This window comes from Cervus elaphus, chromosome 5, assembly GCF_910594005.1.
Source record: "Cervus elaphus chromosome 5, mCerEla1.1, whole genome shotgun sequence".
Lineage (NCBI taxonomy): Eukaryota > Metazoa > Chordata > Mammalia > Artiodactyla > Cervidae > Cervus > Cervus elaphus.
This window is the reverse complement of record NC_057819.1, coordinates 115,065,098-115,089,557: the sequence shown is the minus strand read 5'-3', so window position 1 is coordinate 115,089,557 and position 24,460 is coordinate 115,065,098. Positions and strand designations below refer to the sequence as shown.

Sequence of the window (24,460 nt, the reverse complement as noted above, 5' to 3'; positions counted from 1 at the left end):
CTCTGGCCCCACTTATCACTTATTAAGTAGATCACATCCCCACTAATTTTAAACACTACCTTTATCACCCACTAAATCCGTCCTCCCCACCCCCCACCCCCCCCCCGCATACATGGTCTATTTTTGAACTTTATTCTCTTCCATGGATACTCTTGCACCAACACAAAAATGTTTTAGTTTTAAAACTTTATATTTCAATATCTAAAGTGTTGGAGTTTCCCTTATCATAACTGAAACTTTAAAATATACAACGAAACACAATAAGGTTTACCTCCTCACTTGCCCTTCCAAGTGTCTACCTCTTTCTCAAGCGTTTCAAAAAAACGCCCAGTTCTCCCAATGAGAAATTTTAAAAATTGATACCGCAGTGAATAACCAAAGTGGCTCCGCTTAGAAGTGACAAATCTGAAGAAAAGTCACTGAATTCGAAAATGGTGGCGTGTCCAGGGGTTGTTTGTTTATTCGCTAAGTTGTACCGGACTCTTTCGCGACTCCATCCCAACTGGGTCGCGCCACTTCCGCTCGCAACACCAACCCCCAGGCCGACGCCTGCCGCCTTTCCCAGCTCAGCCTCTAGAGGTCGCAGCCACGCTGAAGCGGGTGGACCATGACTGAGCCCCTGAGGCGCGGCTGTCATCGTGACGTCAAGTCCGGTCCCGGCGGAAGTCCTCCCCCGGCAGACCGGGAAGTAGCTGAAGGCTGGGCAATGGCAGTCTTGGAAGTCCCGCTCGCAGACAGACCCGAGGCCGCGGTACCCCCGCGGTAGACCGGAACAGGGTGGCGGGCTCCGGGTCCCGAGGTGAAAAGCGTTGGGGGCTGGACGGCTACTTTTGAAGGGGACCTGGGCACCCCTATTGCAGACCCTCGCTGACTTTGGGCTGTAAACTGCCTTTGCCGGGTCAGCCCCGGAAGCAGGTCCGCCTGGTATCCTACCGTTCCTACAGGGAAAGGTGCAGGTGGGGATTTTTACCCCTTCACCAGAACAGCAAGTCAGGTGGGAGCTCCGAACCCGGGGTTCAGGGGCGCCTGTTCTTCCTAACGTCGTCTCCTTTCCACCGCCGCAGGGATGGAGGGGTCTAAGACATCCAGCAGCACCATGCAGGTGAGCTTCGTGTGTCAGCGGTGCAGCCAGCCTCTGAAACTGGACACGAGCTTCAAGATCCTGGACCGTGTCACCATCCAGGAGCTCACAGGTCAGCGAGGCCCTTGGAAAGAGGGTGATCAAGATCGTTCAAAGTGGGCAGCTTTGGAGATGAAGGTCTTAAGGACTACATATAGCCTGCCACAAACAAGCCTTCTGAGCCTCGGAAGTTGTTTCCTCTCTCTGGTTCCTTGTTTTCTTATCGAGAACATAAAAGAGTTCTGACACTATGTGCTTCTGAGAGCTTTCTATAACAAGGAAAGGTCCTTAGTTTTCTGCTTCTGCTGTTTCAGAGTAAAGGATTCTGTATGTAAAAATAAACGGCAATTATGGAGGACCTGCCATATACCAAGTGCATTGCATGCATTCCTTTTAACCTCTGTGGAGTAGTGCAGTTTTACTCCCCTATGCATAGGAGTACTAAAAATTTATCATTTCATCCATGAGGAATTGAAACTCAGGTTAAATGACTTACCCAGAAGCCAATGGCTGATAAGTAGAGGAAAGTAGAGGAATAGAGTCCCAAATTCCCAAGAAGTGAGATGAAGCTAGGAAAAAGGAAAAGACTGAATAAACAGTTAAAGTAAGCTCATGGACCTAGAGTCACTCTGCTTGAATTTAAATTCTGGCTGTCGTTTACTAGCAGAATGACTTCTTGCAAGTTACTTCACCCAATTTTTAGTTTCTAGGCCCAAATTTTTTTTTATTTCCTTTATCTGTAAAATGTAAAACAACCTCAAGGTACTTGTAAAGATCAAATATGACAGAGACCATGAATACTTAAGAATATGCCAGGGAAAAGTACTCAGCAAATATTAACTATTATTATCAATGCCTGATTTCTCTTTTCTGAGGGGAATTAACTATAATATGGGAAATTTTTAATATGGAAAATTTCAAACATAAGAGAATAGCATAGTGAACTCGCTTGTGTCCATCATTCAGCTTCAACAATTAGCTACACTCAACCATTCTTGTTTCCTCTATACCTACATTCACCTCCTATATCCACTCAGGTATTTTGCTTTTTACCTCATTTTTTTAAAGGTAAATTTTCATAACACTGACGGTTTTTAATTGTCAAGATTTTTTTTTTTTTTTTTTTTTGCCTGTACCCCATGGCATGTGGAATCTTAGTTCCCCAGCCAGGGATGGAATCTCTGCCCCCTATAGTGGAAACTCAGAGTCTTAACTACTGGACCCCCAGGGAGGTCCCTAATTGTCAAGATTTATATATTACATATCTTAGCTTTTTGAGGGGGCCATGATGCACAGCTTGTGGGATGTGGGATCCTGGTTCCCCAACCAGGGATTGAACCTGGACCCTTGGCAGTGAGAGTGTGGAGTCCTAACCACTGGACTGCCAGTGAATTACCCTTAGCTGTATGTTTTTGACAAATGTATACTCATGTAACTTAGATCTCCATTGCTATGTAGAGAGCTTTCATCTTCCTGGATCTTAGTTCCAGGAAAGGAAGTTTTATCTTCCTTTCATGTTCCTTCCCACTTATTCTGGGGGAAAGAAGATGTTAACTTTTGTTATAGAAAACATCCAAGTTTATAATGAACCTCTGTATACTCATCACCAAGTTTCAACGATTATCCACGCACATTTAACCATGTTTCACCTACAGCCCCAAATGATTTTGAAGCAAATCCCAAACATAAACATCATTAATATTTTATTAAGTGTTTTTGAGAGGTAAGATGTCTCTTTAAAGACCTAATCATACCATTATACTGGAAAAACTTTAATAATCCTTTAATCTGATTTAATGGCTATAAGAAGAAGAAAACAGATCCTTTTTTTTGTAAATTCTACTCCAAGAAAAAGGTGGAGGATATTTTGATTCTTATCCTTTCGTACATGCTCCTGCTCTGAGAAGACTTTCTGAAAGATTCAATGTTTCCCTTGCTCTTAGCTCCATTACTTGCCACAGCCCAGCTGAAACCAGGAGAGACCCAGGAGGAAGAGGCTAACTCAGGAGAGGTATGAAAACACTGGAATACAAAGTGGGTTTCCGCAGGGTCCTTGGTGCTCCTGGAGCCCCCAGATATGTGAAATCTCTGGTTAACAAGAGACATTCTACATAACCAGGCCACTGTGGATCACTGAAGACACAGAAGTACTCCTGCGGTCACAGGGTTGCTGAACGAGGCATCCATTCAAAAATGTGAAGAGAGACTCTGCTTTATTTGGAGTAGAATTATAATCTATTTTAGGTGGGAGGTGGGATGATGACCTGTGTGTCCAGGTCTTACCTGGTTTATACCTGTTGTCATAGCTCATTATTAATATCCACTCCTCTCTAGTCTTAAAAGTATCTAGGTTTGGACATAGAATTGTGTGATTACACTAGGTAGAAAGGGTTGTCAGTGTTTGAGAACATGTCTTTTTTTTTTAAACTGTGTTGAAGGGTTGTTGGTGTTAGAGAACATGTCATTTTTTTTAAACTGTGTTGAGTGATGATTTTCATTGTCAAAGATAAGACTTTGGTCACATACAAATTATATCAAAGTATGAAAAACAAAGAATCTACTTTGTTTTATGCATGGAAGACTTCATTGCAGTCTGCTCTGGCTTTTCCCTTGTGCCATGATTTAGGGCAGGAGTCTCCAACCTCCAGGATCTAATGCTTGATCATCTGAGGTGGAACTGATGTAAAAACAGTAAAAATAAAGTGTGCAGTAAACATAATGCACTTGAACTACCCCTCCCCCCTGCCCTGGTCTGTGAAATAATTGTCTTCCACGAAACTCGTCCCTGGTGCCAAAAAGGTTGGGAACCCCTGAAGGGCATTCTCTCCCCTAACCCAACTAGTAAGTGTTGAGAAAATGCAAATATAACAGAGTACAACATAGCTAGGAAATGCTGTTTCCCACAAAAAAGTCAAATGGGACTTGGGGTTTATTTGTACCAGGGGTCCTTTCTTAGTGCATGTATTCAAGGATTGGCTAGAAAATCCATTTCTTAAGTCTCTTGTTTCTCAAGTCTTGTGGTTATCAGTCGTGGGTAAAGCCAAATAGTTCTGAGGCCATTGGGAAAATAGACTCCATCTCAAAAGCTGCTAGAATTCTGATGACTTCTTATTTCCTTCCCAGGAGCCATTTATTGAAACTCGCCAGGATGGTGTCTCTCGCAGATTCATCCCCCCAGCCAGGTGCCTACTACTCCTCAGCCCCCTGTTCCTTGCCAAAGGCCAGTAGAATTTTAATTGAACCCAGAATTGTGATGGAGATGAATCATCACCTAGCCTTTCACTCTACTAGAAAAGACACTGTCCCTTACACCTGGCCCATCACCTTCCATATTGATTTTTTTCCTGTAGCCATTCACACAGTGGGAAGGAACAGTAGCTCTCATGATGAAGAATTAAGAAAAGTTGAGTGTGATTGACTAATGGAAGAGATGAGCCCTTGAAAACTTTTAGGATAACAAATGTTAGATGTTCAGTTTCTTAGTTATTGATGCATGTAAGAAATGGTCTCTCCTGATTCTCCTTCCTTTTTACTATAGACACACACATAGCCGTTTTTGATGCCCCCTCTCCCTCCTTAGTCTATCCAGGCCAGCCTTATGCTGAGTGCCCCTGTGGAAGACCAGCATGGCCTTCCCTTGGGAGAGAGGTATCCTTGGGAGGTCAGTCGGGCTAGGAGTGGGTATGCGCCTTGAGGCCCCTCAGCTGGTGCTTGAGAGTCTCTGCCACCAGCATTGCATATAGGTGGAGGAGGCCTCTCTGCTCCCTCATGTGGCCCGTGGGCGGGGGGCTATCTGCAGGATGATGTCCACAGAAAGTGCCAACAGCTTCACTCTGATTGGGGAGGCATCCGATGGCGGCACCATGGAGAACCTTAGCCGAAGACTAAAGGCAAGTCTGCCTCGTGCCAGTGGCTTGCAATGGGCTGGCTGGTAGGGGGATCTCCAGGCAGGTGACTTGAGACAGGCCTTACCCTGACTCTCCTCTCCTTCCAGGTCACTGGGGACCTTTTTGACATCATGTCAGGCCAGACAGATGTGGATCACCCCCTGTGTGAGGAATGCACAGACACTCTCTTAGACCAGCTGGACACTCAGCTCAACGTCACTGAAAATGAATGTCAGAACTACAAGTGAGTGCATCCAGGGCCTGGGCCCAGGAACAGGGCTCTGAGTCTTGGAGTGCTCACTGCTCTGGGGCTGTACAACCCTCACCCAAGAGCTGTGCTTCATGCAGGGTAATGGAATAATAGGTTCCCTCCCATAAGCCTTCCCTGACTATGTCCTTGGCAGACGCTGTTTGGAGATCTTAGAGCAAATGAATGAAGATGACAGCGAACAGCTTGGATTAGAGCTAAACGAGCTGGCATTAGAGGAGGAGAGGCTGATCCAAGAGCTGGAAGACGTGGAAAAGAACCGGAAGATGGTGGCGGAAAATCTCGAGAAGGTCCAAGCTGAGGCTGAGAGGTTGGATCAGGAGGAAGCTCAGTGAGTGATCACCCTGTTCTTCCATCTTCCTGCCTCAAGGCTCCGGGGGAGGAAATGGCTCACAGCCAAATGTGTCTGATTAGTTTGTAAACAGCAGTCAGCATTCAGTAGCATGTCTGCTCTAGACCCTGCATTTCCAGGCCCTGTTTCTCGATGTTGGTTGGGAGGCTTATGTAGGAAGAGTCAGCATGGTTAAGTGACAAAAGCATTGGTTTTGTCCAGTGCTTTTGGAGAGCTGGGAACCAGGCCTCTAGTGACAGCTCTGTCCTATAGGGAACATTTGGATGAGTCAGCCACTGAATCCCACATCCTCCTCTGGAAGGTTAAGTGTGTTGGCCTACATTCATTCTCTTCCAGCTCAAAATTCACTGGTGCTCTTTTTTTAAAATATTAATTTATTTGGCTGTGCTAGGTCTTAGCTGCAGCTCATGGGATCCTTGATCTTTGTTGTAGCATGTGGAATCTAGTTCCCTGACCAAGGATTGAACCTGGGCCCTCTGCATTGGGAGCTCGGAGTCTTAGCCTGTGGACCTCCAGAGAAGTCCTTCATTGGTATTCTTGACCTGAGAGAACCCTCTGTCTAGTGGAGGAGACTGAAAGTGGGGGAGTGGAGGACTGAGAAAAAGTTAAATTTTTCATGGGGTAGTGTAACAAGTTCCATTAGAAATGATGTACACTAACCATTTAAAGGACAATAGGCATGTAGAAGTGAAGTGATAGACAATCAGACCATTTCAGGGAAGAAACCACCATTGACTAACCTTGTTTCTGGAAAAGACCAGAAGTCCAAGAAGTATCTGGTCCTGGTTTGGGAGCATTCTGTCTTCCTCCTCTTTTTTGCATGTGAGCAGTTGGAATTTGGGACATTTCTGTCCCTCCCAGGCAAAACATGTAGGGGAACTGTGCTCCTTTGAGTGAGATCTATGCCAAATGTACAAGGTGCTGCAACTAGAAGTGATCGTAATCACTAGAAGAAGTCTTTGAGAGGAGTGGTGGGAGAGAAATTTTAGCCCCCAAACTAACAGCCTTTAATGACCACCTTGTCTGTTCACAGGTATCAAAGGGAATACAGTGAATTTAAAAGACAACAGCTAGAACTGGATGATGAGCTGAAGAGTGTAGAAAACCAGATGCGTTATGCCCAGATGCAGCTGGACAAGCTGAAGAAAACCAACGTCTTTAATGCAACCTTCCACATTTGGTAAGAAGGGCTGGAGGGTGAGGGGCATCTGGGAAGCACTGAATATCTGAATGTTAGCTGTTGACCACTAAGCCAGGGTGCCCACCTCCCATGAAATAGTAGTCCGTGTCATTTTCACCCCATCTAGGCTTCATCCATTTCACAATAAGGGGAATGAGATTCTAGAGCTTGGTGACTTCCATTCATCCCCCTCTCCCGGGGTCATTTGTTTCCTCATTTATTTGACATTTTATCCATGTCAGCTGGTATCTGTTGAGCATCTGCTATGTGGTGGACACTGCTCAGCACTGGGTGGGCAACAGCAAAAAGCAATGTTGATTCTGCCTCCGGGTTGCTGCAGTCTCGTGGGGGAGGGGGAGATGGCTGGGTAACAGGCACTCAGCATGGTCCTGGTGAACCCAGGGTGCTATGGGAACATACAAGGGCACTTCACCCGATTTGAGGAGGCTGCATGAACGTTTCCCCCAGAGGAAGTGGATGTTTAAGCTGAGACGTGGAGTCTAAGTCCCCAGAGGAGGAGGGTTGTTCCTGGCAGAGAGAACATCCTGTGCAAAGAGGCAGAGGAAAGTGGAAGTGGTAATCTCCCACTGAACTTTCTGGACTGAAAGGAGCTTATTGTGACTGGAGATGGAGTATAAAGCAGAGAAGGACAGGGTACGAAACTGGAGTGCTACCAATTCCTTAAGGATCTTATAAGCCTCCTTAAGGGATTTGGACTTTATCCAAAAGGCAGTGGGAGCCACTGAAGCGCTTTGGGCAGGAAAGTGACAAAAGTACAGTTGTATATGTAAATGATGGCTTTACCTGCAGTGTGAGAAATGACTTGGGGGAAGAGGGCAAGGTTGTTGGTTAGGAAATTTGTCAGGAGGATTCTAAACATGAAAAGAGAGCCGTGGCATTGAGTCTGAAGAGAAGAGGACAGATTCAAGAGGTTTAGGAGGTAGAACCAGCAGAGCTTGGTGGTTTGGGGGAAAAGGGAGCTGAAAGAGCGTTCAGGGATGACGCCCAGGTTTCTACTTTGATGTCTGAGCAGCAAGGAGAAAGATGATGACTCACACTTTACGTACGTATTTAAAGTACCAGGTAGAGCTTGGATATATGAATCTGAAGATAAGGAGAGAGATTTATGCCAGGTTTTAGGTGAGAACAGGAAATATCAGAATTTGCCAAGTTTTACATTCTCTCTGTATTTTTCCCTGCCCTTCTTCTGTAGGCATAGTGGACAGTTTGGTACAATCAATAACTTTAGACTGGGTCGGCTGCCCAGTGTTCCAGTGGAATGGAATGAGATTAATGCTGCTTGGGGCCAGACAGTGTTGCTGCTCCACGCCCTGGCCAATAAGATGGGTCTGAAATTTCAGAGGTAAAAAAGGTGGTCCTTTCTTGAGTGTGGTGTGTCTTTGATATAATCTGTGTATGCCACCTGTTACTTCTGTTGACTACGCCAAGAGCCCTTGCTCCTAGCAAGCAGAGAGTATTCTGTCTATGGAGACTGTGCTTCTGGTTTTCTCCTCACCACAGACCTTTTCCACTGATTGAGCAGTCCATGAACTGCATGACCAAAGCAGTGGTATCCAACTTCCTATCTCCGGAACCTAAAAAATGTCCAGATTTCTGTTTATAAATCTAAACCAGAACATACATCCATAAAAGGCCCCCAGATAATTATATAATAAATGTAGTTTTTTTTTTCTTTTTTAAAATACTTATTTGTGTTTATTTATTTGACTGCACCAGGTCTTAATTGTAGCCTGTGGGATTTAGTTCCTTGACCAGGGATCCAACCCAGTCCCCCTGCATTGGGAGCATGGAGTCTTAGCCACTGGACTACCAGGGAAGTCCCAAACAAAACTTTTTAAACATGGAGCCCCCATGGGGAGGTTACGAGGAGTGGAAATAATAAAAGAGGTCCTTGGGTAGCTTGGGCTTCCCTGGTGGCTCAGACAGTAAAGAATCTGCCTGCAATGCAGGAGACCCAAGTTCAGTCCCTGGGTCGGGAAGATCCCCTGGAGAAGGAAGTGGCAGCCCACTCCAATATTCTTGCCTGGAGAATTCCATGGACAGAGGAGCCTGGTGGGTCCCAGTCCATGGAGTCGCAAAGAGTTGGACACAACTGAGTGACTAACACTTTCACTTTCTTTGTGTAGCTGAAGACCAAAAATCACTGGGTTATAACACCCTAGTAATCATTTTAGGAAGAGTCCTGTATTCATCTCTGTCTGCATCTCCATTTTAGATATCGACTTGTTCCCTATGGAAACCATTCATATCTGGAGTCTCTGACAGACAAATCTAAGGTACTCTAGGAAGTTCCATTTTTCACCTACAGTACAGAATCCTTGTACTTCCTAACAAAATAGTTTACTTTTGATAATAGCATAATTTCATTTCTTAGACTGAGATATCTCATGATGAGCCAGTGTCTTGTTCAGTGGCTTGTCTAGTTCAGGATTAGCTTTCTGGGGCCTGTTGAGAAAATTATACTTTTACAGTTTGTTGAGAAGAGATATGGGCGGATCCAAGGAGAATGTGTGTGCCAGGATGAGAAAGGCATCACTGTGCAGTAGATGTTTGATACATTTCAGTGATGGTGAAACAGTTCTGGGTGCGTGGTATTTGCCCAGGGTTACTGTTGCCAGTGGAATCCAGACAGAACCTGGCAGAGAGATGGATTGGATTGGGAGCAGCCTGTTGTAGCCAGTGTTTGGGCCACAAATACAGCCAGTTCTCTCTTCTCGGGCAGGAGCTGCCGTTGTACTGTTCAGGGGGGCTGCGGTTTTTCTGGGACAACAAGTTTGACCATGCAATGGTGGCTTTCCTGGACTGTGTGCAGCAGTTCAAAGAAGAAGTTGAGAAAGGCGAGACACGTTTTTGCCTTCCTTACAGGTCAGTATTCCCCAGTGCTGAATGAACCTAAAGTAGGACCAAAGTGAGCAGAATGGAAGGGACAGTAAGAATGGAAGCAAAACTAGTACGCATGGTGGGAAAGCTGAAAACGGAGTCAAATCCCATGACACTGATGGGCAGGATGGATCCAACACTGCAAGCAAGACAGTGTGACCACCTGATCCCTGGAGAAAATGCTGACTTCGATGGTGTGAGGGATTTTCTTGGTGCAGAGCTCAAGCCTGCTCTCCAGTTTCAGGGAGGTTTTCCCTCATGCCCTTGGAAAGATACAGGAATGCTTCCTTTGATCAAATTTTGTAGGAGCCCAGAGACAGAGGGGCACCTTACTTAAGAGAGTAGGGCTGAGCTGCTTCCCTCACCCCAAAACAAAGCATTTCTTTTCTTCTGCCCCCCTCCCCTCCCCATGAGTGAGGGATGCCTGCACTGTCCCCTTCACTCACCCTCTGCCCCAGGCTTCTCATCTGTGTGGGTGTGTGTCCTGTCCCTGTGCTCCGCAATCACAATGAGGCTCTTGTGACAGCCTTCTTGATATTGGACTTTCAAGCAAATCCAAAATACACTACCGCTTCTCGCCAAGAGTTCTTTAATAGATAAAATGACGTGAATGGTCCCATGATCAAGTCCCTGCCCATTTGCCTGAACTGACTTAACTCGGATCTCAGTTACTAATGAGTTCTGCTGTGTTCACCTGCAGGATGGATGTGGAGAAAGGCAAAATTGAAGACACAGGAGGCAGTGGTGGCTCCTATTCCATCAAAACTCAGTTTAACTCGGAGGAACAGTGGACAAAAGCTCTCAAGTTTATGCTGACGAATCTTAAGTGGGGTCTTGCTTGGGTATCCTCACAGTTCTATAACAAATGACTTTCTTTTTTCCTTAGGAGGTCGTTTGCCTTAAAGGCTTTCAATTTTGTTTTGTTTGGAAAAAAAGAAAGTGTTAAATTCGGGTACTATTAAACAGCATATGTTTACAATACCAAAAGAGAAAAAAATCCACAAAAGCCACTTTATTTTAAAATATCATATAACAGATAGTTTCCAGAACTATAACATGCCATGTATAGCATCTGGTCTTTGTCACAGTTTTGACTCTTAACCCCATGCCTTCCTTTCCTTTTGTCCCCTCAAAACAGATAATTTAAGTTTGCTTTTTTTTTTTTTTTTTAAACTGAGTTGAATTGAGATTGATGTGTTTTCACTGGAGTTTGTCTCTCTCAACTTCCTGCGCTTAGAACATGAACTAGAAACTTTTGTCTCCACTGAGAGGACAAGAAGTGTGAGATGCTCAGTTGGATAACATGAGAAAATGACACAAGCTTTGGTCACCGTGTGATGTGATCAGAAGCTTGAAATTTAACACTTCTTACTTGGTTCTAGTACTGAATGCCTGCTCTGCTCTGTGTTAAGAGATATGAAATGGTGTTTGATACTGTTTGAGACCTTGGTGGAGAGATTTAATTATTTGTAATAAAAGATCAACTGCAGTCTGATAACTGCCCAGAGGTGCACTGTTGGGTTTTTCTTTAACTAAAATAGAGTACTTTGTATTCTGGGAGAATTGAGTTCAAGTGCAGGTATGTGGAAAGTCTGTTGAAATATGTGTAGAGGTGGGTGTTAGTTTTTTAAAAAGACTCTTAATGGAAAAATAGATACCTGTAGAGAAAGCCCTATTTGTGTAGCTCTCCATAACAGAACAGAGATGTTAAACTAATTTTAAGGGGAAATAAAGTCAACATCCTTGATGTTCAGTCAGGGTCACCCATATGGTCTCAGTATTTGAGCCCCTGGTTAATACTAATTTCCATGTCTGAGGTTCTGTCTTAATAAAATGAACAGTTAAAGAAAAGCCATAAATACCTTGTTAAACAAAAATAAACTAATTTCACTGATCCTCTGTCTTCTCCCAGCTCTTTGACATATTCAGTGTGATATGACAAAAGGGACATGGTTATTCATCTTAACTCTTTCTCTGATGCAGAAAAATAAGCATGAAGTTGGATTACAAAAGACAACTCAGAAGATGCTTGAAACTTTTGTACCCTGAGTATGAAAGTAAACAAAGGGAGGGATGGGTGCAGCAACAGAAGGCTGTTTATATTTGGCAGATTCCGCCTGCCTCATGTGTTGGAGGAAGCAGCGGCCCTTGGAGGTCGGGCCACCAGGTGGGGAGGAACAGGCTGCTGTTGACCTGGAGTGCTGGCTCCCACGCTGTGAGTTAGGATTGCATAAGAGAACTCAGCAATGCTCTCCAAGGCAATGCCAGTGATGCTCTGCAAATGCCCCATGACCTTCAGAAATAGAGGCAGATTTCTTATTACTACAGAAACACATGTTAGTGCACAGACACATTGCTGGGGCTTTTCTCTCAAGCCAAATGTAAATTTTTTCATTTCTCTGAACTTACGCAGAGAACCCAGATCCCAGTGTTTGCCAGTGGCCACATTACGCTAGGATACCTTTGCCCTGATAGTGTTAGCATGGCAAGTTTCTGCTAGACATTTCCTTCTGCTGAGATAAGTTTTGTGAAATATAAGAGGGATATTTGAGTCTTGACATTTTCTGTTTGGGAGGATACACTTAATGGATTTTAACATGGTAGTGGGTTATCATAATGGGAAACGAACAAGCTGAAATTGAGCCTCCATTTCCAATTTCACAAGGGGGAAAGTGGAGAACATTTTTCAGTCCTAGTTTTCTCTCCCAAGTCCTGCTTATTCATCCTGATCCTAGGTCTTGGCAGTTACCTTTTATAGCTTGTCTGTTTTCCCTTAACTAATGGGAGAATGCTTTCTATTAAATGAATTCTGACCATACTGGTCCTTTCAGTGGTGCATACCTGGCTCCAGCACTCATGGTTTTGGATGAAAGCACTTGCTGCAATGATTCCTACTGCCAACAGCATGAAGTCTTCCTTCACTGAAACAAACTTTTCCCTGAGTGATTAAAACCACATTAATTTTGGAGCTAGATTGACACTGGATCTTCCAAATCCTAAGGCTACAGAACTTCAACTCTTGAGTTGTTTACGTTGATCATGGGAAATTTTATACATGGAAAGAAATGGTCAAGTAATAGCTAATTGATTCCCTCTTCCAACTTCCCCCAACTCAACTGAGATAAAAACGTGAGCCTTCTGGCTGAATGGTTTATGGACCTTTTGTTGTTCCATCTGTCTCCCTACCAAATGTAACTGTAAGGCTTTTTACCAGCCTGACTTTACAGTAATCAAACACTTTGTCCAAGTTGCAACCCTGTGACTGGCTTCTTTTCCTAGGTGACTATAAAAGCAGCTCAGTAATCTGAAATTATAAGCAGCTATAAAAGAAGAATTAGGAATGAAAGTATGTTAATTACTTGAAGTCATTTAAATTTAAAAGTAAAAGCCTCTAGGGTTTTGCTGATTGAACTCAGTCATCCATCCAAACAACATATTGGATATAGATTAGAACAAGGTAACCCGTGCAGGTTATCTGTGGCCTAGGTGCCTTGCTAGGTAAATTCCATTTCCCAAGTTCTCGTGATATGTTACTGACTCCCTGTTTCTGGAAGGAGCCTACAGTAAAGGAGTTGCCTTACCCTTGCAGCTGACTGGGTGTGGAGTTCTCAATTGAAGCCCTCAGCAGGCTTTCATATACAGGTTCATGCAGAAGATAGACTAGGTCAAGTAGAATCAGGCAGGTTGCATGCAGCTGTGAGGCTGGGACCAAACAGCCATTGTATCCTAGATGGAGTACGCGCAGGGTAAAGAGCATTATTTGTGTCTGACTGTAATCACAGTTGTCATGAGAAACAAAGCTGCTGTGCTTCCTGGTTGCTAAGTTCTACTGTAAGAAACCTCTAGCTGGAGGTCGATTTTAAAGGACAAAGGGAGAAGTAGAGAAACCTTCATCTACGAGATATATATATATATATATAATTGGAACCTATTTGCTTGTTCCCCTCTTATCTCATGCCTCTATAAAATCAACTCTTTGATCTTACAATAAGAGTGTGCCTAATGAGTCCAGAGAGAAGTCAGGTGCACAGACATGTTTCTTTCCCTGACAAGTACTAGAGGAAACTGAAAACTGCTGTTCCTCACTGTCAGGTTCTGCCCACTGCCCTCAAACCCTTAAGCACATTCCTTTTCTATCTTTTTTTTTGATCACCCCCGAGGCATGCAGGATCTTACTTCCCTGACCAGGGATCTAACCTGTGCCCCCTGCAGTGGAAGCGCGAGTCTTAAGCACTAGAACACCAGGGACATCCCCCTAGGAACTTCTATGGAAGTTCCACCTTCTTATGGAAGACTCCAACTTGCATGCCCAACACAATTAAGTACCTAAAACCTCCAGGAGCATCTCCACATATGCCAGAGGAGTAGGCAGATTGATTTGGAAGTTCAGGGACTTCAAAACATCAAGCTCTGATTCCAGCAGTTCTTCTTTAGTGTGAAGATACCCTAGAGCCCGGAGGAAATTCAGGACTGTAATGTTGCTGATTATCTGAGCAAACAAAACCAAAAGATAGTGAAAGGGAGAGCCGGTTGTCAGAATAGAGGTCATACATCTTGGCATAGTAAACAAAGCCCTTCACAATCCAGTTCTTGCCTTTATCTCAGCTTCTCTCTTGGTAATTCCCCCTTATACTCTACGCCTACACAGAATTACTTGCGTTCCCAAACCCACAGGCTCTCCAGGTGTCTACACATTTCCCATGTCTGCATCTCCCTCTGCCCCCACCCCCCACACACCTCCCTTTCTGCCCTCCTTACCTATGCCCCCTCTCCCCTTAGGATCCACCCATCCCCCCGCCCTCCCATTCAAGAAGTCACTTTATTGGTTAAAGTGATATACCAAAAATCCTATAGCTAACATCATTTGTAATGGTGAGAAATTGAATGCTTTCTCCCTAAGATTGTGAAAAAGCAAAGATGTCTGCCCTCACCATTTGTATTCAACTTAAACTAAAGCATACAGGCAGTGAAACATTCCTGGATAACAATTAAAAGAATAATGCATTACTGTAAGTTAATAGCAGGAAATAATTATTATTAAAATTTTTTAATTAATCTCAAAGAGAGGCAGACTGATAGAAACACCTCTAGATGGGAGTGGAGATAGTGCTTAACAACAGGTGGAATATAATGAATAAATGTTCTGTTGTTTAAAAAAAAAATAATTTTCTCTAAATACACTTTCTTGTCTCCCCAAGGCTGATTAAGTACATTCACAGCCCTCTGTATTCACACTAACCAGAACACTTTCCCACATTTGTTTGTGTGTCTTCTCCCATTAGATAATAAATTCCTTGAGAGCACAGACAATATTTTTACTCTTGTAGCTATGGCACCATAGAAGACAATAAATATTTGTTGAATAAATGATACTTTACTATACAAGAATCACATAGTGATGTGGAAACATTGTGTCCTTTATAAATGCAATAGTTTTTTTGCCTTTAATACTACTATGTAGGTTAGCAATTCAGGCACCTTATGTAAACTGTCCTTGAGTCCAAGGGGAGGAAAGGTGACCTGTATGAATGATGGCATCTGTCCAGCAATTATACTTTGGGAACAGAACTTCAGGTTAATAACTGCACTGTGTGTGTATGTGTGTGTGTGTGTGTGTGTGTGTGTGTGTAGGAGGTCTGTGTGACTGTGTGTGTGTGTGTGTAGGAAGTCTGTGTGACTGTGTGTGTGTGTAGGAGGTCTGTGTGACAGTGTGTGTGTATGTAGGAGGTCTGTGTGACTGTGTGTGTGTGTAGGAGGTCTGTGTGACTGTGTGTGTGTGTGTGTTTCTGTAGGAGGTCTGTGTGACTGTGTGTATGTAGGAGGTCTGGGTGACTGTGTGTGTGTGTGTGTGTTTAGGAGGTCTGTGTGACTGTGTGTGTTTATGTAGGAGGTCTGTGTGACTCTGTGTGTGTGTGTAGGAGGTCTGTGTGTGTGTGTATGTGTGTGTTTGTGTAGGAGGTCTGTGTGACTGTGTATGTGTATGTAGGAGGTCTGTGTGACTGTGTATGTAGGAGGTCTGTGTGACTCTGTGTGTGTGTAGGAGGTCTGTGTGTGTGTGTATGAGGTCTGTGTGACTGTGTGTGTTTATGTAGGAGGTCTGTGTGACTGTGTGTGTGTGTGTAGGAGGTCTGTGTGTGTGTGTGTTTGTGTAGGAGGTCTGTGTGACTGTGTATGTGTATGTAGGAGGTCTGTGTGACTGTATGTGTGTGTAGGAGGTCTGTGTGACTGTGTGTGTGTATGTAGGAGGTCTGTGTGACTGTGTGTGTGTGTGTTTGTGTAGGAGGTCTGTGTGACTGTGTGTGTGTATGTAGGAGGTCTGTGTGACTGTGTGTGTGTGTGTGTGTTTAGGAGGTCTGTGTGACTGTGTGTGTTTATGTAGGAGGTCTGTGTGACTCTGTGTGTGTGTGTGTAGGAGGTCTGTGTGTGTGTGTATGTGTGTGTTTGTGTAGGAGGTCTGTGTGACTGTGTATGTGTATGTAGGAGGTCTGTGTGACTGTGTATGTAGGAGGTCTGTGTGTGTGTGTATGAGGTCTGTGTGACTGTGTGTGTTTATGTAGGAGGTCTGTGTGACTGTGTGTGTGTGTGTAGGAGGTCTGTGTGTGTGTGTGTTTGTGTAGGAGGTCTGTGTGACTCTGTATGTGTATGTAGGAGGTCTGTGTGACTGCATGTGTGTGTAGGAGGTCTGTGTGTGTGTGTGTGTGTGTGTGTGTGTGTGTGTAGGAGGTCTGTGTGACTGTGTGTGTTTATGTAGGAGGTCTGTGTGTGTGTGTGTGTGTGTGTGTGTGTGTATGAGGTCCGTGTGACTGTGTGTATGTGTGTGTGTGTGTAGGAAGCCTGTGTGATTCTGTGTGTGTGTGTAGGAGGTCTGTGTGTGTGTGTGTGTGTAGAAGGTCTGTGTGACTATGTGTATGTGTGTGTAGGAGGTCTGTGTGACTGTGTGTGTGTGTAGGAGGTCTGTGTGTGTGTGTGTGTGTAGGAGGTCTGTGTGTGTGTGTGTGTAGGAGGTCTGTGTGACTGTGTGTTTGTGTGTGTGTAGGAAGCCTGTGTGATTCTGTGTGTGTGTGTAGGAGGTCTGTGTGACTGTGTGTGTGTATGTAGGAGGTCTGTGTGACTGTGTATGTGTGTAGGAGGTCTGTGTGACTGTGTGTGTGTGTAGGAGGTCTCTGTGTGTGTGTGTGTAGGAGGTCTGTGTGACTGTGTGTTTGTGTGTGTGTAGGAAGCCTGTGTGATTCTGTGTGTGTGTGTAGGAGGTCTGTGTGACTGTGTGTGTGTATGTAGGAGGTCTGTGTGACTGTGTGTGTGTGTAGGAGGTCTGTGTGTGTGTGTGTGTGTGTAGGAGGTCTGTGTGACTGTGTGTGTGTGTAGGAGGTCTGTGTGTGTGTGTGAAGTCTGTGTGACTATGTAGGAGGTCTGTGTGTGTGTGTGTGTGTGTGTAGGAGGTCTGAGTGACTGTGTGTGTGTGTGTGTGTGTGTGTGTAGGAAGTCTGTGTGACTAGGAGGTCTGTGTGACTAGGAGGTCTGTGTGACTCTATGTGTGTGTGTGTGTGTGTGTAGGAGGTCTGAGTGACTCTGTATGTGTGTGTGTGTGTGTGTGTAGGAGGTCTGAGTGACTCTGTGTGTGTGTGTGTGTGTGTGTGTAGGAGGTCTGTGTGACTAGGAGATCTGTGTGACTCTGTGTGTGTGTGTGTGTGTGTAGGAGGTCTGTGTGACTAGGAGGTCTGTGTGACTCTATGTGTGTGTGTGTGTGTGTGTAGGAGGTCTGAGTGACTCTGTATGTGTGTGTGTGTGTGTAAGAGGTCTGTGTGACTAGGAGGTCTGTGTGACTGTGTGTGTGTGTGTTTAGGAGGTCTGAGTGACTCTGTGTGTGTGTGTGTGTGTAGGAGGTCTGTGTGACTAGGAGGTCTGTGTGACTCTGTGTGTGTGTGTGTGTGTGTGTGTAGGAGGTCTGCTTAGGAAGCATGATTACACTCTGGAATTTCCGCATGAGTAGTATCACCTAGCCCTAGGAGTGGGTTTCTCAAAGCCACCCTTGGATGAGCTGGTTTCGCTCTAACACTTAGGTGCCCACGAGTCACCCTAGCTCCTTACTTTGTAGTGGAAGGAAAGTTTGCTCGCCAGCTGAACACATGACACAAGACGCAGGATAAACTTGTTGAAAAGCTGCTCTTTCAGAGCCCTCCAATTCTGAGGTTCTGTCTTCCCTCTCAGCTGAATTGTAGTTTGCCTGCAGATGTTCTCTGCCTGCTTAACCATAAACCTGTAAAAAAGGGAAACAGCAGAGGAATCAATCCACACCCACTGAGACTAAATGGAGTTGGTGCTTCAAACTATGCTACATCTTATCCTCTCTAATATCCAATTGCTGGCTAAAAAAATTTACATATGCGGACTTCCCTGGTGGCACAGTGGATAAGAATCAGCCTGCCAATGCAGGGAACGTAGGTTCGATCCCTGACCCAGGAAGATTCCACATGCCATGAAGCAACTTAGCCCATGAGCTGCAACTACTGAAGCCCATGGGCCTAGAGTCTGTGCCCATCAACAAGAGAAGCCACCTCAATGAGAAATCCTTGCACCACAATGAAGAGTAGCCCCAGCTTGCCGCAATTAGAGAAAGTCTGCACAAAGCAACAACGTTCCAGAGTAGTCAAAAATAAATAAAATATTATTTAAAAAAATACAAAACTTAAAAAAAAAATACATTTGCAAGTAATGTACAAACCTGGCCTCACAGTAAGAAGCAACTAGTATTTTTTTAAGATATGGGTACATTAGCCATCCTGAGAGTTACCCCTCACAAAGGCCTTATGCTCAGGGCTTTACCTTTCTAGGATTTCTACAGCCTGGTAGCTCACGGATTTCTCCAGACACCATTGTTCAGACAGGAGAAAAACAAACTCTGCCAAAACAGGAAAGAAGAGCCTGATTCACAAGGTGCAACCAAAACGACTCTGGGAACTCTTGGCGTTGTATAAAAGCCATGATGGGACTCAGGGAAGAGGGTCAGGAGGTGCGAAAGATGAGACTGAAACAATCCAAGCGGAGCCTGGTCCCCTTTGCTGCCAAGAGGCAGATGAGAAGCATGAAAAGGAGGCTGACTGAGTGCAAAAACAAAGGTTTACTAAGCCCCCTCAGGGCCCCTTGAGCCTTCCTGTGGGTCTCAGCTGATAAAAGGCTTGGCCAGCTACACACAAACAAACCAGCTGCTCTCGTTGGCCTTTACGCCATGCTGGGAACCTCCGGCTTCAAGAGAGATTCTTGGATGGATAAAAACCCTAACTCGTATATTCTGTTTTCAGTGGAATGTTGACAGGAACAAAAAGGTCCCTCCTGGAGCTTCGATATTCTTTATAACACTGTTTGTTTAGTAACCACCCTCTGGAGAACTCCCATTGCTTTACAAACACAATTCACCTTACAGCTGGACACCACCTCTCCACCACCAGTTTGTTGGGTAAATCTTTGGTGGCTGAGCCTCCTCCAGGAGCAAGTTTGTTACTGTGAAGTGGCTTGTTTGGCAGAATTATGCCCTAAATCAGGAAACAAGGTCCAGCTTGGGTGGGGGCAAGTCATTGGGAAGGTGGGAAGGGTAAGATACCTTGGCAAGATTTTAGGCTGTCTGTGTTTCTCTTTGAAAGAACAGCCCCAGATAGAATTCTATTTAGTTAGCAATATCATTAGAGGGTGGAAACAAGGATAAATGTTAGCTCTCAAAGGTCCTGCAGAACTAGGAACTGTGAGCATTGATCAACAAAGAATCACAAACAGTCAAATTTCCATATATCTTCAGAGAAAATCTAACTTAAAGGAAAAAAATTATAAAATTTAGCACAAAACAGTTTAACAATCTACTTGACACAGGTTACACATAGATATATGTACAAAACCTCATCACGACAGAGGCTAAAGCTCTGCTAACAGTGTCCAATGAAGATAATTAGTTTCAGCAATTAAGCAAAGTATCCTAGAACTCATAATTGTGTCATTAGCCAGTCCTTTTCTTTGCTGGAGCCTAGATTTCATTTCCCCACTCCAGTGTTCTTGCCTGGAGAATCCCAGGGACGGGGGAGCCTGGTGGGCTGCCGTCTATGGGGTCGCACAGAGTCGGACATGACTGAAGCGACTTAGCAGCAGCAGCAGATTTCATTTCTTTATTTTTGTGGGGAGGGGTGTGTTTATAGTTGTTTTGCTTTTTATTTGAATTATTAACTATTAATATCCGGGCAATTGTTTCTATTAGTATTTTTCATTTTAACTTGTCAAGAAAACAGTGTGGGTTAGGTGGAATAGATGAGGGTTACACCTCTCTCCTGCTGCTCCATCTCCTGTACTTATTATACAAACATACTCAAATCTATTAACTAAAAGACCCTCCCCTTCCATTCTCTTAAACTAGGGCTCTATCTCTGTAGCCTCTATCACTGTGAAAACTCTGGAAAGCCTAGCTTATACCTGCTGCTTGCTACCACTTAATCACTCAGTCCCTCATATTCTGCAATTTGGCTTCTACTTTTTACAATTCGCTGAAATGATTGTCTCAGGGGTCAGGAAATACGTCTAAATTGCAATTCTCATCCCTGTTGTTCACATCTCTGAAGCATCTGAAACTGCTGACCATCATCCTTCATGAAATTCTCCTCTTGTTTCCAAGGGTCTCTTGGTTCTGCTCCTATCTCCCCAGCCATTCCATTTATTTCCTTCATGATCCTTCTTCCCTCTCCACTTACCTGAACACAAAATGTCTCCCAAGAAACTGTACTAGATTCTGCTTCTAAGAGCTCATCCTCTGCCAGTTTCAGCAGTATCACTATGGAGATAACTCCCAAACCCTTATCTTTACTGGACCTCTCTTCCAACTTAAATTTTTAAACAACCTGTCAGAAACCTTCCTCCAGATGTCCCACAAGCATCTGAAACTCAGTAGATCTCAAACCAAAACCATTTTATTTCCCAAACAAGTCACGTTTCCTTTTTGTTTTTTCTTTTTCTGTATGTGTGTTTCTCTTAATGGCACCACTGTATGTCTAGGCTCAACCCTTTGATATAGTCATCTTCCCCTTTTTCACTTCTTAAATTCATCCATTACAGAACCCTAGATTTTACCTCTTAGATGTTTTTCATCTATCCTGTCTTGTCATTTCTCCTGTCTTATTACCTAAAAAATAACGACTGACAAAGACTCCACTGGACAACCTACCCCCTTATCTCTCTCTACTCTTACCCATCCTTTACATCACAGCCAAAATAATTTTTTCTAGGGCAAAGGTTGCAGTTATAGAACTCCCATATGAAAAAAAAAAAACAAAAACAACCCTTTAATGCCTTCTTGTTTTCCTATTATGTCACATATAAACTCCTCACTTTGGCATTCAAAATTCCCCATGGTCTCCAAACCACCTTTCTGGTCTGAATTTCAACTACTCTTCCACTCTGGCCAACCTGAATGACATGGTACCCACATTCACTCAAAGTGTCCCTATTCCATTGCTTGACTCATGTTATTCTGTTTTAGCAGAAACATGGTCCTGGGAGTTCCCATGGTCTAGTGGTTAGGATTTGGCGCTTCCACTGTTAAGGCAATCCCTGGTTGGGGAACTCTCACAAGCTGCCCAGCACAGCCAGAAAAAAGAAAGAAACATCACCCGTCACCTTCACCAACCAAAATGTCATCCTTCAGGGTCTACCTTAAATACCATGATGCTTGGAGGACCTTAATTCATCCTACTCCCACCTCACTCCATCTTTCTTCTCAATCTCCATAAAAGCTTGTTTTATGTGGTATGTCACTTATCTAAGCATACTTGTACCTAGTCATTTGCAGATTTGTCCTAATAGTCTCCGAAGATTATATACATGATTTAAAAGTTGGGACTAGACCTCTTTTTTCTATCCTACGAGGCAAGGAGAGTAAGTACTCTATTGAATTGAGTTGAAATCAAGGGTGGGGGGCTGGTGAGTCTGGCTCATCACTGTACCCCCACCCCAACGCCTGGCATATAGTAGGTACTAACGAAACTTGAAGGAATAACGCATAATGAATCTCAAGATCGGTGCCTCAAAGACAAGTGCCCGGGTCTCCCATAAGACCAGCTCCCCGGCCTGCATCCCCACCCACGATCCGGGTCTCCCTGAAGCTGCCCATCCGGCCGGCAGCCTCCTGCACGGCTTGCTCATTCTGCTGGGCCAAGTGGAGCAGAGTGTCTTCGATGGTCTCTGTGGCAACAGCTCCAAACCGAAAGTCACTGAGAGAGGACAATCTCGGCCTCTCGGGTCGGTCCATCTTCAGAACCGTGTTTGGGTACCCAGACGGCTCATAAACCCACGCCTTTAACCTCTCTTCAGAGTCTTCTGCCACACCCTGGGTTCTTCGTCGCCTTCCGTGCGCTTGTCCTCGCCTCAAGTCTGAGGAAAACCCACTTCCCAACACAGCCTGGAGCCTTCCACAGCCTTTTCCCGCCCCAACGGCCGCGGGCCCTGAGCCAATCGGAAAGCAAGGCCTCTTCTCTCCTGCCCCGCCCTTTCCCTTGGGCCCCGAGCCGCCCTCTTTGTGAATAGAAAGACGGACTACAGCTCCCAGGGTTCCCTTCCGAGGCCGAGGACTGCCATTCCCAGCAAGCACCGCGCCCCGGGACCGGCGAAGGGCAAGAGCGGCAACATGGCGGCACCCGGAGCTGGAGACCCGGTGGATGCCAAAAGCGGAAAGGCCCCGCTGGCTCAGCGCATCGACCCGACTCGGGAGAAGCTGACTCCTGCACAACTACAATTCATGCGGCAGGCGCAGCTCGCCCAGTGGCAGAAGACGCTGCCACAACGGCGGACGCGGAACATCGTGACTGGCCTGGGCATTGGGGCCCTGGTATTAGCAATTTGTATCCATCTGGACTATAGACTCGGGGAGACCGCATATGGGGGCAGGGGAAGGGCAGCAGAGGCGTGTAGGAGGGCAGTGCGGGGGTGTAGAAAGAGCCGGAGCTATGAAAACCTTGGCTACTTCTAACGCCGAGCCAAGAATTTAAGCGTACCCTACTTTGTCATTGTAAAGGTGCTCTTTTAATATAATTTATTAATGATAACGGACTCGGGGTCAGGGCTCAGAGGAGCAGAGGGCAGAAGGTGATTTGGGAGGATGAGATAAACAAAGGTGGTGGAGCAAATCATAAAAGGGAATGCGCATATTCCACGTGGTTTCCTGAACCCACCTCCCCAGATGGTTACACCTTCTACTCGGTGTCCCAGGAGCGTTTCCTGGATGAGCTGGAAGATGAGGCCAAAGCTGCTCGAGCCCGAGCTCTGGAAAGGGCATCAGGACACTGATCCAGATGGGCATGGTGCATGTCTAACCTGCTGGAGTCCCTTCACATGGTGGATGATGCTCCATGATCGTGTAGAAATTGAAGCCTGCATTGCTGGCCGTCTTACTAACTTTGAACCATGATAGGGGTCCAAGTCTGGGGGTTTGTGCCATTGTCAAGGGAACAACGCCCACCTAACCTTGATTCTGTGTGGCCACTGACCCCTTTGTTTGTTTCCTAGTTTGTTTCCTTGTTTGAAGTATCCACCTTGGCTTTTCCCAAGCATTGACTTCATGGTTTAGTCCTCTTAAACTCCCCTGGGGGCCGATTTGGAGGGTGGAGGACAAGAGGTGGGCTATTATGGGGGTGGGTGTGGCAGCTCTGTGCAGTGTTGGAGCCTAAAATGGGAAAGATGGGGTCAGGTTGAAAGTAATAAACTGAATCATTTCTCTCCAAGTCCAATGAGTGTGTTGGGGCTGACACTTCATGCTGAAGCACTTCACAGGCAGCAGCTGCAGCAGTGATATTGCCCCAAGTGAAGTCGCTCAGTTGTGTCCAACTCTTTGCAACTCCATGGAGCTTACAAGGCTCCTCTGTCCACGGAATTTTCCAGGCAAGAGTACTGGAGTGGGTTGCCATTTCCTTCTCTAAGGGATCTTCCCGACCCAGGGATTGAACCCAGGTCTCCCGCACTGTGGGCAGACACTTTACCATCTGAGCCACCACTGCCCCAGGGAGCTGTAAATGTTTAACTAGAATTACTTTTTCCATGAGATCGTTCCACCTGACTTAAGGGAGAGATTGTGGTGGGTCACTGGGCCGTTTTGAGACTGAACCAGCTCTTGGGGGCGGGGAGGAAGGTCACTCTTCTGTCCTCAACTCTCAGGACACACTACGCTCAACTTTACTGCCTTCTCCCTTCTCCAGAGGTAAAGGAAGGATGGACAAGCAGCTTTCATTAACTTCCACTGGGGCCTGCTTGTGTAGGCCTAAGGTGGAGTCTGGGTGGAATCTTAGCTTGGTCAGGTGGCTTATTGACCTTGCAGTTTCTTCATGAACTGCTGGCAGGAAGCCCGAAGGCTGGGTTCCACCCCTGCCTCCCATTGTGAGAGGGAAATTCCTTCTAAATCCTCCCCTGCCTTACCCTACTACAAAGCTTTTTTGGCTGTGCTGGTTCTTCATCGCTACTCGTGGGTTTTCCCTAGTTGCAGCAAGCAGGCGCTACTCTTCGCTGTGGTGCGTGGGCTTCTTATTGCAGTGGCTTCTCTCGGCAAAGCACAGGCTCTAGGGCGTGCAGGCTCCGCGGTTGTGGTACATGGGCTTAGTGGCCCTGTAGCATGTGCAATCTTCTCTGACTAGGGATGGAACCCTAGTCCCTTTCACTGAGAGATGGGTCCTTAACCACCGGACCACCAGGGAAGTTCCCCCACAGAGCTTGGCCCTGTTTCTAAGATCCATAC

General features: G+C 45.4%; 3 protein-coding genes across 4 annotated transcripts; 2 read left to right on the top strand and 1 right to left on the bottom strand.

Annotated features, from left to right (window-relative positions):
• The first annotated feature begins 646 nt into the window (after nt 1–646).
• Nucleotides 647–11,603, top strand: BECN1 (beclin 1). Of its 2 annotated transcripts, XM_043904693.1 has the most exons (12): nt 647–799; nt 1,065–1,193; nt 3,064–3,131; nt 4,244–4,302; nt 4,920–5,010; nt 5,115–5,251; nt 5,412–5,606; nt 6,661–6,807; nt 8,021–8,170; nt 9,044–9,104; nt 9,551–9,693; nt 10,409–11,603. In XM_043904693.1, exons 2-12 carry the CDS (start codon nt 1,067–1,069, stop codon nt 10,575–10,577), a joined length of 1,347 nt encoding a protein of 448 aa, XP_043760628.1. In that variant the 5' UTR covers nt 647–799; nt 1,065–1,066; the 3' UTR covers nt 10,578–11,603. The 2 variants fall into 2 exon arrangements, with proteins under 2 accessions (XP_043760628.1, XP_043760629.1); XM_043904694.1 differs by lacking the exon at nt 647–799 and having other exon boundaries at nt 1,120–1,193; nt 4,244–4,340; nt 4,864–5,010.
• A 118-nt stretch (nt 11,604–11,721) lies between these two features.
• On the bottom strand, nt 11,722–22,242 carry CNTD1 (cyclin N-terminal domain containing 1). Its single transcript, XM_043904695.1, has 7 exons — nt 21,820–22,242; nt 18,532–18,607; nt 17,797–17,965; nt 14,035–14,197; nt 13,290–13,434; nt 12,550–12,646; nt 11,722–12,001 (listed from the first exon to the last, which is right to left on the bottom strand). The coding sequence occupies exons 1-7, from the start codon at nt 21,986–21,988 to the stop codon at nt 11,831–11,833; spliced, it is 990 nt and encodes a 329-aa protein (XP_043760630.1). The 5' UTR covers nt 21,989–22,242; the 3' UTR covers nt 11,722–11,830.
• Nucleotides 22,243–22,322: 80 nt separating this feature from the next.
• Nucleotides 22,323–23,462, top strand: LOC122695148 (cytochrome c oxidase assembly factor 3 homolog, mitochondrial). The gene is made up of 2 exons (XM_043904692.1): nt 22,323–22,577; nt 22,916–23,462. The coding sequence occupies exons 1-2, from the start codon at nt 22,364–22,366 to the stop codon at nt 23,020–23,022; spliced, it is 321 nt and encodes a 106-aa protein (XP_043760627.1). The 5' UTR covers nt 22,323–22,363; the 3' UTR covers nt 23,023–23,462.
• The last annotated feature ends 998 nt before the right edge of the window (nt 23,463–24,460 follow it).